At 41.4% G+C, this 13,199-nt stretch overlaps 1 protein-coding gene across 3 annotated transcripts in view; it reads right to left on the bottom strand.

Annotated features, from left to right (window-relative positions):
- The window catches only part of LOC111564484 (PEX5-related protein-like), a 52,143-nt gene extending 39,280 nt beyond the window's left edge, over positions 1–12,863 (bottom strand). For 2 of the 3 annotated variants that reach the window (XR_004846861.2, XM_023264077.3), the window contains exon 1: positions 12,575–12,863. Coding sequence is in view for 2 of the 3 variants with exons in the window: in XM_023264077.3 (XP_023119845.1) it covers positions 12,575–12,589 (15 nt within the window). In the remaining variant the exon portion in view is untranslated. The remainder of the gene's footprint in view (positions 1–12,574) is intronic. The other variant, XM_023264078.3, reaches the window with a different exon arrangement.
- Positions 12,864–13,199: the final 336 nt, after the last annotated feature.

Raw genomic sequence — 13,199 nt, 5'->3', positions numbered from 1 at the left:
ACCTGCAGTAGTACTAGAAGAATACTACAGTACTGCTACCTGCAGTAGTACTAGAAGAATACTACAGTACTGCTACCTGCAGTAGTACTAGAGGAATACTACAGTACTGCTACCTGCAGTAGTACTAGAGGAATACTACAGTACTGCTACCTGCAGTAGTACTAGAGGAATACTACAGTACTGCTACCTGCAGTAGTACTAGAGGAATACTACAGTACTGCTACCTGCAGTAGTACTAGAAGAATACTACAGTACTGCTACCTGCAGTAGTACTAGAGGAAGACTACAGTACTGCTACCTGCAGTAGTACTAGAAGAATACTACAGTACTGCTACCTGCAGTAGTACTAGAGGAAGACTACAGTACTGCTACCTGCAGTAGTACTAGAGGAATACTAAAGTACTGCTACCTGCAGTAGTACTAGAGGAATACTACAGTACTGCTACCTGTAGTAGTACTAGAGGAATACTACAGTACTGCTACCTGTAGTAGTACTAGAGGAATACTACAGTACTGCTACCTGTAGTAGTACTAGAGGAATACTACAGTACTGCTCCCTGCAGTAGTACTAGAGGAATACTACAGTACTGCTCCCTGCAGTAGTACTAGAGGAATACTACAGTACTGCTCCCTGCAGTAGTACTAGAGGAATACTACAGTACTGCTACCTGCAGTAGTACTAGAGGAATACTACAGTACTGCTACCTGTAGTAGTACTAGAGGAATACTACAGTACTGCTACCTGTAGTAGTACTAGAGGAATACTACAGTACTGCTCCCTGTAGTAGTACTAGAGGAATACTACAGTACTGCTACCTGTAGTAGTACTAGAGGAAGACTACAGTACTGCTCCCTGTAGTAGTACTGGAGGAATACTACAGTACTGCTCCCTGTAATACTACTACAGTAATACAGTAATAATGCAGTACTGCTACCTGTAGTACTACTAGATACAGTAATACTACAGTACTGGTATCTGTAGTACTACTAGAGAAATACTACAGTACTGCTACCTGTAGTACTACTAGATACAGCAATGCTCCAGTACTACTACAACAGTTCTGCTATAGTACTACAACACTACTACAGTGCTACAGTATTACTATAAGGGATCATGATTAGAGCTGCTGGGGACCATGATTAGAGCTGCTGGGGACCATGATTAATGCTGCTGGGGATTATGATTAGAGCTGCTGGGGACCATGATTAATGCTGCTGGGGACCATGATTAATGCTGCTGGGGACCATGATTAGAGCTGCTGGGGACCATGACTAGAGCTGCTGGGGACCATGATTAGAGCTGCTGGGGACCATGATTAGAGCTGCTGGGGACCATGATTAGAGCTGCTGGGGACCATGATTAATGCTGCTGGGGACCATGATTAATGCTGCTGGGGACCATGATTAATGCTGCTGGAGACCATGATTAATGCTGCTGGGGACCATGACTAGAGCTACTGGAGACCATGACTAGAGCTGCTGGGGACCATGATTAGAGCTGCTGGGGACCATGATTAGAGCTGCTGGGGACCATGATTAGAGCTACTGGGGACCATGACTAGAGCTGCTGGGGACCATGAGTAGAGCTGCTGAGGACCATGACTAGAGCTGCTGGGGACCATGATAAGGTATGAGGTGAGTTTCTGCAGTCAGGAGAACAGAAGCAGGTAAAGGTGTGAAACTGTTCCAAGGACGGCAGCAGCTGCTGGAGGAACATCTGACCCCAGGGTTTAGATATTTATATCCTCCAGCAGCTAATTCATCTTGTCTGAAGTTCCTCAGAGACCAGCTGGAAACATCTCCAGCTGGTCTCTTCAAGCTGCTCCACAGGGAGCGTCTGCTTCTGTACTGTAACAGGAGTACTGTAGTTGTACTGTAGCAGTACTGTAGTAGTAGTAGTACTGTAATAGTACTGTAGAAGTACTGTAGTAGTAGTACTGTAGCAGGACTGTAGTAGTAATGTAGCAGTACTGTAGTAGTAGTAGTACTGTAACAGTACTATGGTAGTAGTACTGTAATAGTAGTACTGTAGCTGTACTGTAGTAGTACTGTAGTAGTAGCAGTAGTAGTAGTACTGTAGCAGTACTGTAGTTGTACTGTAATAGTAGTAATGTAGTAGTACTACAATAGTACTACTGTAAAAGTAGTACTGTAGTTGTACTGTAGTAGTAGGACTGTAGTAATACTGTAGAAGTACTGTAGTAGTAGTAGTAGTACAGCAATAGTATTACTGTAGTAGTAGTAGTACTGTAGTAGTACTGTAATAGTAGTACTGTACTAGTACTGTAGCAATAGTAATATTGTAGCAATACTGTAGTTATACTGCAGTAGTAGTACTGTAGTAGTACTGTAGAAGTACTGTAGTAGTATTGCAATAGTAGTACTGTAGTGATACAGTAGTAGTACTGTCGTAGTACTTTAGTAGTAGTACTGTAGTAGTACTGTAACAATAGTACAGTAGTAGTAGTACTGTAGTAGTACTGTAACAGTAGTACTGTAATAGTTGTACTGTAGTAGTACTGTAATAGTTGTACTGTAGTAGTACTGTAAGAGTAGTACTGTAATAGTTGTACTGTAGTAGTACTGTAAGAGTAGTACTGTAATAGTGGTACTGTAGTAGTGCTTTAACAGTAGTACTGTAGTAGTACTGTGACAGTAGTACTGTAGTAGTTGTACTGTTGCAGTACTGTAAGAGTAGTACTGTAATAGTAGTACTGTAGTAGTACTGTAGTAGTACTGTAAGAGTAGTACTGTAGTAGTACTGTAACAGTAGTACTGTAATAGTTGTACTGTAGTAGTAGTAGTAGTACTGTAGCAGTACTGTAGTTGTATTGTAATAGTAGCACTGTAGTAGTACTACAATAGTATTACTGTAAAAGTAGTACTGTAGTTGTACTGTAGTAGTAGGACTGTAGTAATACTGTAGAAGTACTGTAGTAGTAGTAGTACTGCAATAGTATTACTGTAGTAGTAGTACTGTAGTAGTACTGTAGCAGTAGTAGTATTGTAGCAATACTGTAGTTGTACTGCAGTAGTAGTACTGTAGTAGTACTGTAGTAGTAGTAGTATTGAAATAGTAGTTCTGTAGTAGTAGTACTGTAATAGTAGTACTGTAGTAGTACTGTAGTAGTACTGTAATAGTAGTACTGTAGTAGTATTACTGTAGTAGTACTGTAATAGTAATGTAATAGTAGTACTGTAGTAGTACTGTAATAGTAGTACTGTAGTAGGACTGTAATAGTAGTACTGTAGTAGTATTACTGTAGTAGTACTGTAATAGTAGTACTGTAGTAGTATTACTGTAGTAGTACTGTAATAGTAATGTAATAGTAGTACTGTAGTAGTACTGTAATAGTAGTACTGTAGTAGGACTGTAATAGTAGTATTGTAGTAGTACTGTATAAGTAGTACTGTAATAGTAGTACTGTAGTAGGACTGTAATAGTAGTATTGTAGTAGTACTGTATAAGTAGTACTGTAATAGTAGTACTGTAGTAGTACTAACTCTGGTTCCTCCTGGTCAGAATAAATAAATCCTCCTCAGAACAACGTTTCTCCGCTGTTTAATAAAACGTCCCACCAAGTGAATATATGAATATTTAGAATAGAATAGAATAGAATAGAATAGAATAGAATAGAATAGAATAGAATATCGGTTCGTTGAAGAAATATAAGTTTGACTGAGGATCCTCCAAGTTTCTGGAGAAATAAAGTGGAGATAAATCAGCTGGTAGCTCATCTGGAGACTCAATATGCTAGAGTATCATTATATTATATTATATTATATTATATTATATTATATTATATTATATTATATTATATTATATTATATTATATTATATTATATTATATTATATTATATTATATTATATTATATTATATAAGATTCATGGAAACTGAAATCTGCTGCAGCAATATGGCCCAACAATGGCTGACTAACTAGTCTGACTGGGAGGACTGGGATCTGTCTGCTCACACATTCACTAATATTGACGACTGGAGATGTAGTTCCTGGTTGTTTCAGCAGGTGGCGGCGTCACTCAGACTACAGGTCATGTTAAAGCAGAGAGCATTGTGGGAGTTTAGCAGCAACAGGTACCATGACAGAGACATCTGAGGAGGTTCATGACCTCCTGTCAAAGATAAATGAGCTCCATGACTGTACTGGTAGGAACCTTGTTACAGCGCCACCTACTGAAGAGAGGAACTTGGAGATCTGTAAAACTACCAGCACGTCTACAAGGTATAGTATTCTGGAGGAAATACTATATCCTGGATGAAATATTACAGCTTCCAGTGGAGCTTTTAGCCTCAACAGCTGAGGGATGACTCCAGAGTCTCCTCCATCATCTGGACCTTCTACTGATGTGTCAGATGAATCCCTGAGATGAGGTGATGAGGCTGCTGTTCAGAACCCTGCTGCGATCCGCTGCAGGAGAACAGATCGGATCCAGACTTGGTCCAGGTTCACGCTCGGCTTCGCTTCACCCACCAGAAAGCATCTTCTGCTGCAGGACTCATCAAACTTTAACGTCTTCTTATGTAACCGGAGGGGGGTTACTGCAGGTCAGAGCGCCTCACCTGCCCAGACTCACCTGGTCTGTCCTGGCTGCTGGGGGAAGCTCTGATCCGGACCAGAGTCTGAATGGATCAGCAGGAAGCTCAGCTTGATGCTTCGCTTACATCCACTGGTGTTGTGGAGGTGGAGCGCTTTAGAACAACTTTATTAACAATGTTCACTAAGGAGGATACATTTTAAATTACTGGTCCTTGAAAATGGAAAAAAAGAGCAAGATTATCCAACCCAGGCTGGTCTAGTGTCTTCATAAAGTTCCTGTCAGTGTTTATCTATGGATGGATCCATGTTTCTACTAAAATACAGTCTCTGGTCCACATTTCTCCAACCTTTGAGGCTCTAACATCAGTCGAATCTGATGTCTGTTTGCTGTTTGGATAAACTGAAGCTTTATGTGAGTTTTTATCTTTCGTTTGTTCCCAGTTTGCTGATTCATGAGTTTCTCTCCGAAACACAGACACCAGTCCTGTCAGCTGATAGTAACAATAACAATATTAATAATGAATATTAGTCTGCTATTGGTGCTTTTTACAGATTCTGGTAAACAGGAAGCAGCTCCATGTTTCTGTTCTGGGCTCAGTTTTGTCCGATGCAGCAGAATCTGAGGAGTTCTGAAACCTGAAGCTTCACGTGAATCTGCACTTTTCTGGTTTCATCGAACAAGATGTCCAACTGGGAGTCACAGCTTTAATCTGACACCAAACAACCAACGCTGCTGTGATTTAGGATGAATTCTGAGACGTCTTCAATCATTTCTGGTTAAAATTCGACAAATTCTGGCTCATTTTTTCGAACTGTGAGAACTTCAGTCTGATAATTAAATACTTCCAAACAAAAACTGCGTGAAAGGCTGCTAAAGGTCAGATGACATCATGTGCTAATTAGCATATTTAAATGTGTCCTGTAGGTCAGGGGTTCCCAAAGTGGGGGTCACGACCCCCCGGGGGGTCGCGAGACGCCGAGGGGGGTCACAAAATGATTTTCAAGTCCAGATGTAACTGGTGTTGGTTATCAGCTCAGGAAACACGCAGACCAATTATGTACGAGTTCAGACATCCCACGTGATGCTACTCAACCAATGAAGTCTGAGCATTGTAGTCGCTAAGCAGGCTCTGCTTTCAGAAAACAGCTGAGAGGCAAAAGGGACAGAGAGGAGGACACCGACAAGAGAGTAACCCTGCTCATGCTGACTATGTTTGGCTAAACATACAGCTGTGAGGCATCTTTCTCAACTATGAACATAATCCAAACTAAATATCATACCAGACTGACCAAAGAGCTCCAGATGTGTTTGAGAACGACCCTGACACGGTTCAGACCACGATTCAAAACACTGGCAGAATAAGCTTCAACTCAGTTGTTCCATTAAGCAGCAGGGGTATAAACGGAGTGATATAAGACAGGAAAAAATGTAAAAGTGTTCAATTGTTTAAATTATTTCAGATTAAATGTTGTTGAATATGTATATAAATTAGTTCAGGTTGTTCAGTCATTACTTTTTCAAGTTCTGCATTTAATTTTAAGATGTACAGTTATATAAAAAGTAATTTTTAAAAAAATGTCAAAATGTTATTGAACCGTACTAAATTTATTTGATGGTCATTATTGATTACATGCAGACACTAATGAAACTACCAGGTTACATCAACATATATCACACTAATTCAGTTAGACATTATGATGTTCTGGACCTTTGCTTCAATATATTTTCTCTGACTGGACCTATTTGAATTTTAGTTGAATACCCCTGCTCTACTGGATTGCATTTTTTCCCCCCAACTTGTCAACAAGTTTGTATAAGTCTCTAAAGATGTTTTTTAATTTTTGTTCTAAAAATCTGCCCTTTGTGTCAGTCACCCCTGGTGACAGGTCACTTTACAGCGCCTCAGTAAACATCACCGACCACGTCACACACGTCAGTGTACACTACTGGATTTCGTCTGAACATCGCATATCAATACAGTAGGATTTAAATCTTTGATAATTTCTTCAAAAGGAAACGTTGGCTAATACCAACAACAGACAAGGTAGAGAGGCAAGTGGAGAAGGAATCAGAGGAGAGCAGAGAACCGCCTTCAAAAAAGCCATCACCTTTTGGCGGAGGAGGAGGAGGAGACCACCACTGTAAGGGGATCAGTAAGCAGCCGAACCAGCCTTCCAAGAGTCGCAAGTATCGTGAGGAGTATATTCAGTATGGATTCACGTGCATCATTATCAATGAAGTACAGCATCCCCAATGTGTAGTGTGCACTGAGGTGCTTGCCAACGAGAATTTAAAGCCTGTAAAAATGCTGAGACACTTGAAAACGAAGCACCCTTTTCTTGCCGCCAAACCAACAGATTTTTTCCTCTGAAAAGAGAGAGAGCTGCAAGGCCAAAAGAAAGTCATATCTAGCCAAACAACAATCCCTACCAAAGCCCAAAAGGCATCATATGAGGTGGCATGTTTAATTGCACAGGCAAAAAAGCCTCACACAATCGGGGAAACCCTGATAAAGCCTGCTGCTGTTGCTATATGTTGGACAATGCACGGAGATAAACAGGTGCAGGAGCTAGAAGCAGTGCCGCTGTCTGATGGGAAGATATCCCGGCGCATCACCGACATGGCCCAGGACATAAAGTGTCAGCTGATTGACAGAGTAAAGCAAGGGACGTATGCTTTGCAGTTACATGAATCTTTGGATGTGTCAAACTCTGCCAATCTGCTTGTTTTCGTCAGATACAGTTTTGATGGAACACTTAATGAGGACATGCTGTTTTGCGCCCCGTTGGAGGCAAAGTGCACAGGTGAGGACATATTCATGAAACTTGACAGCAACCTAAAAGAAGAGGGGCTGTCCTGGGATCAGTGCATCGGTGTGTGTACAGATGATGCTGCTGCAATGCTGGGGAAAAAGAAAGGACTAAAAGCGAGAGTTTTACAGGTGGCACCTCACATAAACTTCACGCACTGCATTATCCACAGAGAAGCTCTTGTGAGTAAAACGCTCCACCCAGAGCTTAACAGTGTTCTGGAGACCGCGACAAAAATGGTCAACTACATTAAATCCCGTCCACTCAACACCAGGCTGTTCGCCACCCTCTGCAGTGAACTGGGATCGGAGCATCAGGGCCTGCTGTTCCACTCAGACGTCAGGTGGATTTCACGGGGAAAAGTTCTGATCCGCCTGTATGAACTGCGGGATGAGGTGCGCTTATTTCTGATGGAGCATGACTCCCAGCTCGCTGACCACCTGACTGACCCTGACTGGTTGACAAGGCTGGCGTATTTGTCTTGTATATTTGACAAACTGAATGGACTGAACATGTCATTGCAAGGTGAAAACACAAGCATCATGACGCTGAATGACAAAATCCGCTCGTTCAAAAGAAAACTGGATCGCTGGACAGCGCGAGTTGAAATGGGCAGGATTGATATGTTTCCTGAACTGGAGGAATTCATGGAGGAAAATGGTCTGAATGGGGACACTGTTACGGAGTTTATCACATCCCACCTTCAAGCCCTCCTGGAACATTTTAACAAGTTTTTCCCAGAGGAAACGGCACGGGAAAAATATGACTGGATACGATCACCGTTCACTGTAACGACCACCAGTCATCTGTCATCTGACATGGAAGACGCACTGGTTGAACTGTCCAGCGACCGCACCTTAATGTCAGCCTTTAATTCTAAGCCACTCTCTGAGTTCTGGATTTCAGTCCAGAAAGAATATCCTCAGCTCTCCAGGGCCGCTCTGGACATACTGACGCCGTTTGGCTGTTCGTACCTGTGCGAAAAAACTTTCTCTGCACCGATGTATATTAAAAACAAATACAGATCGTGTCTGAACATGGAGGATGATCTCCGAGTGGCTGTCTCCAAAATTAAACCCAGAATAGACTTGCTGTGCTCCACGCACAGTGCCCACCCATCTCATTAATTGAGACTGAGCAACACTGTAACATAGTTACTCCCAAAACGTAAATTTGCACCACAACGATGTTCTCATGTTTACTCAGTGCCACAGGTTATGGCTGTTACTTTGACTGAGATATTGTTCTGCTTACATGGAAATTAAAATGTATAAATAAGTAAGTTTGCATATTACCGCAACAATGTTCACTTATAAATTACTTGCAGATTGTTTTGATTGACATATTCTCATTTCATCATATAGTAAATTGTTACATGTAAAATCGTATCACGGTTGTCAGGCTGTTCTGTTCCTTCCTGTTGTTGTTTAGCCTGTGTTTATACATGCCAATAAGTGCGTGCGTCGTGTGTGCACGTTTTGTTAAGTTTCAGTCACCTTGGAGGATAGTGTGGGTCGGCAGGATCAGGAACTGTTATATTGGGGGTCGCGGGCCGAAAAGTTTGAGAACTCCTGCTGTAGGTGTTAGCTTCTGTTAGCTTTTGTTAGCTTCTCTCCTGCTCTCCGTGCTCATTAAACTGCATTCTAATTCAGCTGAACTACATACAGCTGTTCTCATGTCCAGATGTTTCTGTTGTCAGACAGCAGGACGAGGATAAACAGAACACACTAACATGCTAACATGCTGACCAGCAGCAGCCTCATTTAAATACTGATTATAAAACATAATTTACAAACACAGCAGTTAAAGGTTGAATTCTGCTGCACTGACAGAATTAAAGCTGCTGTTGGTCAGAGACTTTCCAGATGTTGAGCTGCTTCATACAATCACACACTCCATCACAACAACATGAACTGAGATGTTCAGTTTGCTTTTTATTGAGAAAATCATTCAGATTAATTGACTGATCAGTGAAATAGTTGATGGATTAATCGATAGAAAATCATTGTTAGTTTTATTCTCGTTCTGCTTCCATGATTCCGAACCATAAAATACATATTTACTAAAACAGAAAATCTGATTAAAGTTGGTTTTAGATTAAATGAGATGAAATCCTCTGAAAGGAGTTTGTCTCAGATCTGACTTTAATCAGCAGAAACCAGCAAATAGACGGAGCCAGCTGACTGGAGGTGTTCTGATTATTGTGTCCACGCCGAGACGCAGCCGATTGGACGATGGGAGACTTTGATGTTCTGCAGCCGAGAGCAGATGAAACAGAAAGAAGAGGAGAACGGACGAGCTTTGATGTGGAACACAAGAAACAGCTGCAGAAGATGTCAATCAATGAGCTGCACGATTTCACAAAACACTGATCAATACTGATCAACACTGATCAATACTGATCAACACTGATCAACACTGATCAATACTGATCAACACTGATCAATACTGATCAATACTTATCAATACTAATCAACACTGATCAATACTAATCAATACTGATCAATACTGAGATCACTGATCCAATGATTCCGCTTCCTGTGTCCAAATTTCTCTTTAATGACACTGATCTTTGTTTCATGTTTCAGAAAGTTTCACTTTGATTCAACAGATTTCTGTAGGAAATTAAAAGATGTGGTTCTGGATCAAACCCTAACCCTAGTGTTAGCAATAGTGTCAGCATTATGGTTAGCATTAGGGTTAGCATTAGGGTTAGGTGTTAGCATTAGGGTTAGCATGAGTGTTAGCATTAGGGTTAGCATTAGTGTTAGCATTAGGGTTAGCATTAGCATTAGGGTTAGCATTAGCGTTAGGGTTAGCATTAGGATTAGCATTAGCATTAGGGTTAGCGTTAGGATTACCATTAGGGTTAGCATTAGGTTTAACGCTAGCGTTAGCATTAAGGTTAGCACTAGCATTAGCATTAGGGTTAGTGCTAGGGTTAACATTAGGGTTAGCGCTAGTATTAGCATTAGGGTTAGTGTTAGGGTTAGGATTAGGATTAGCATTAGGGTTAACGTTAGGGTTAGGGGAAGGGCTAGCGCTAGTGTTAGGGTTAGCATTAGCACTAGCGTAGGGTTAGCAGTAGCACTAGCGTTTGAGTTAGCATTCGGGTTAGTGATAACGTTAGTGTTAATACTAGCGTTAGGGTTAGTGTCAGCACTAGCGTTAGGGTTAGTATCAGCGCTAGCATCAGGGTTAGTATCAGCCCTAGCGTTCGGGTTAGCATTACGGTTAGTGTCAGCACTAGCATTAGGGTTAGTGATCGCATTTGGGTTAGCATTAGGGTTAGTGATAGCGTTAGTGTTAGTACTAGCGTTAGCGTTAGGGTTAGTGTTAGGGTTAGTGTCAGCACTAGCGTTAGCGTTAGTATCAGCACTAGTGTTAGGGTTAGCATTACGGTTAGTGTCAGCACTAGCATTAGGGTTAGTGATCGCATTTGGGTTAGCATTAGGGTTAGTGATAGCGTTAGTGTTAGTACTAGCGTTAGCGTTAGGGTTAGTGTTAGGGTTAGTGTCAGCATTAGCGTTAGCGTTAGTATCAGCACTAGTGTTAGGGTTAGCATTGCGGTTAGTGTCAGCACTAGCATTAGGGTTAGTGATTGCGTTTGGGTTAGCATTAGGGTTAGCGTTAGGGTTAGTGTCAGCACTAGCGTTAGGGCTAGCATTAGTGTTAGCACTAGCGTTACCATTAGGGCTATTTGGGTTGTTGATCGCTTTAAAACCAACTTGGACAGTTTATTGATTTTTTGTTGGGTTTTTGATTTACTTTGGTTCATATTTTAGTCACTTCTGATGTTTTCAGTATTTTTCTATGATTTTTGGCAAATTTTTAGTACATTTTGAATCATTCTGAGTTTTTGTTTTTCTACCAGCTGCTGATCGACATAAAAGACGAGATAAGTTTAAAGAATGTTGATTCAGAGAAGCTGTATATTGAAATTATCGACATGCAGAGCTGCAACTGTCCAGCACTCATGAATTAACCTGAAGTTCAGCTAGAAAATGTCTGAAGATGTTTTATAAAAAGAACCAAAAACAGAAAATCAGTCTGAAGATGCAGAACACAACTTATTGATTATTAATTCATTTATTATTATGTGAATAAAAATGGCTGCAGCTGCTTTTCTGATGGATAAGGTTAGGGTTAGGCTGGATCTGTCGACTCGCTTTCTTCTCTTCTGAAAACGTTACAGGAACATTATGGCAACGTTACGGCAATGTTACAGCAACGTTATGGCAACGTTACGGCAACGTTACAGCAACGTTGCAGCAACGTTATGGCTACATTACAGCAACATTATGGTAACGTTACGGGAATGTTATGGCAACGTTACCGCAACACTATGGCAATGTTACAGCAACATTACAGCAACATCACAGCAACGTTGAAGTCCAGGATCCTCAGGAGGACACAATGTTACAGCAGTGGTACGGCAACATTACAACTACGTTACGGCAATGTTGCAGCAGTGTTCTGGCCACATTACAGCAATGTTACAACAACGCTACAGCAACATTACGGAAACATTGCTGCAACATTACAACAATGTTGCAATGCTACAGCAACGCTAAAGTTCAGGATCATCGGGAGGAGACAACGTTACGGCAACATTACAGCAACGTTACTGCAGCATTAGAGCAATGTTAGGGAAACATTAAAGGAATTTTGACCCAATCATAACAGAAACTATGTGAATCTGTCAGTGAACTGATCAATTAACAGATAAAATACTTTCAGATCAATTATTAGAGCTGCAACTGATCCATCAATCAACTGATCGATTAATCAATCAATCCATAGATCGATTAATCAATCAGTCCATCAATAAACTGATCAATTACAGATTAATCAATAATGAAAACGCTCCTGATCAGATTAATCTGCTCTGAACTGGATCAAACACAGAAGATCATCAAAAAAGAAAAGTTGAGAATAAATGTTGTGAAGCATAACAGATTTATGTTTTGTTGTCTTCTGAATTTATTTCACATAAAAAAGACAAGAAATAAACCGAAAGATTCAGCAGGAAATCAAGGAAAAGGTCAAAAAGATCAGAAAATCTGATTTCTATTTCATTAAAAGCTTCTTCAACCTGATGTTTGGTTTGCTGTTAATATTCTGTCCCGTTTAAAGCTGAATCATGAAAAGTCTGAGTAATAAAACCTGCAGCTGCTGTTCTGATGGAACTCCGGTAAGAACTCACCTGGACCTGGTACATGGTGATGCGGATCCGTCCTCAGCGGAACGCAGCTGGAGCTGCAGCCGCCAGCAGTCCTCCCCGGCCGGCTTCACCGCGACGATCCGCTCGGTGTCTCTTCGGAGCCTCTCGGAGCTGAAAGCCCCGCAAAAGCACGACGATGTCCCGCTGCGCTCCGCCTCCCGGTCCGCGATCCCGGTCCGTCCTCCCGGTCCGGTCCGTCCAGCCTGTCCGACGTCGAGGGGTCCAGCGCTCATCCCGCTCCGCTTCGGTGGAGGGCGGGACGACGGTGAGCCGAGCAAAGCCGAGCAGAGCCGAGCAGAGCCGAACCTCTCCGAGTGGCTCCGGAGTCAAGTTACCACAATAAACCGAGCAGAGCCGAGCTGTTCCGGAGGTTTTCAAAATAAAAGGCGGCTTTTTTTTGCCAGAATTCAAAATACTGTTTCAGTGCGAAAAACGTTTCATTGAGTAAAAGAAAAAGTCCACAATATAGCATCAATTTAATATTCGTTAATTCCAAAATAATGATAAATTAAACAGAGCTGCAACTAATCTTAATTTCCATTACTGATTAATCAGTGGATTATTTTCTGGATCAGCTGTTTGTCTCTAAAGTGTCTTTAAATGCTAA

This window comes from Amphiprion ocellaris, chromosome 10 (genome assembly GCF_022539595.1).
Source record: "Amphiprion ocellaris isolate individual 3 ecotype Okinawa chromosome 10, ASM2253959v1, whole genome shotgun sequence".
In the NCBI taxonomy this organism is placed as follows: domain Eukaryota; kingdom Metazoa; phylum Chordata; class Actinopteri; family Pomacentridae; genus Amphiprion; species Amphiprion ocellaris.
The sequence above is the reverse complement of the archived record's forward strand: the minus strand, read 5'-3'. Positions and strand labels throughout refer to the sequence as shown.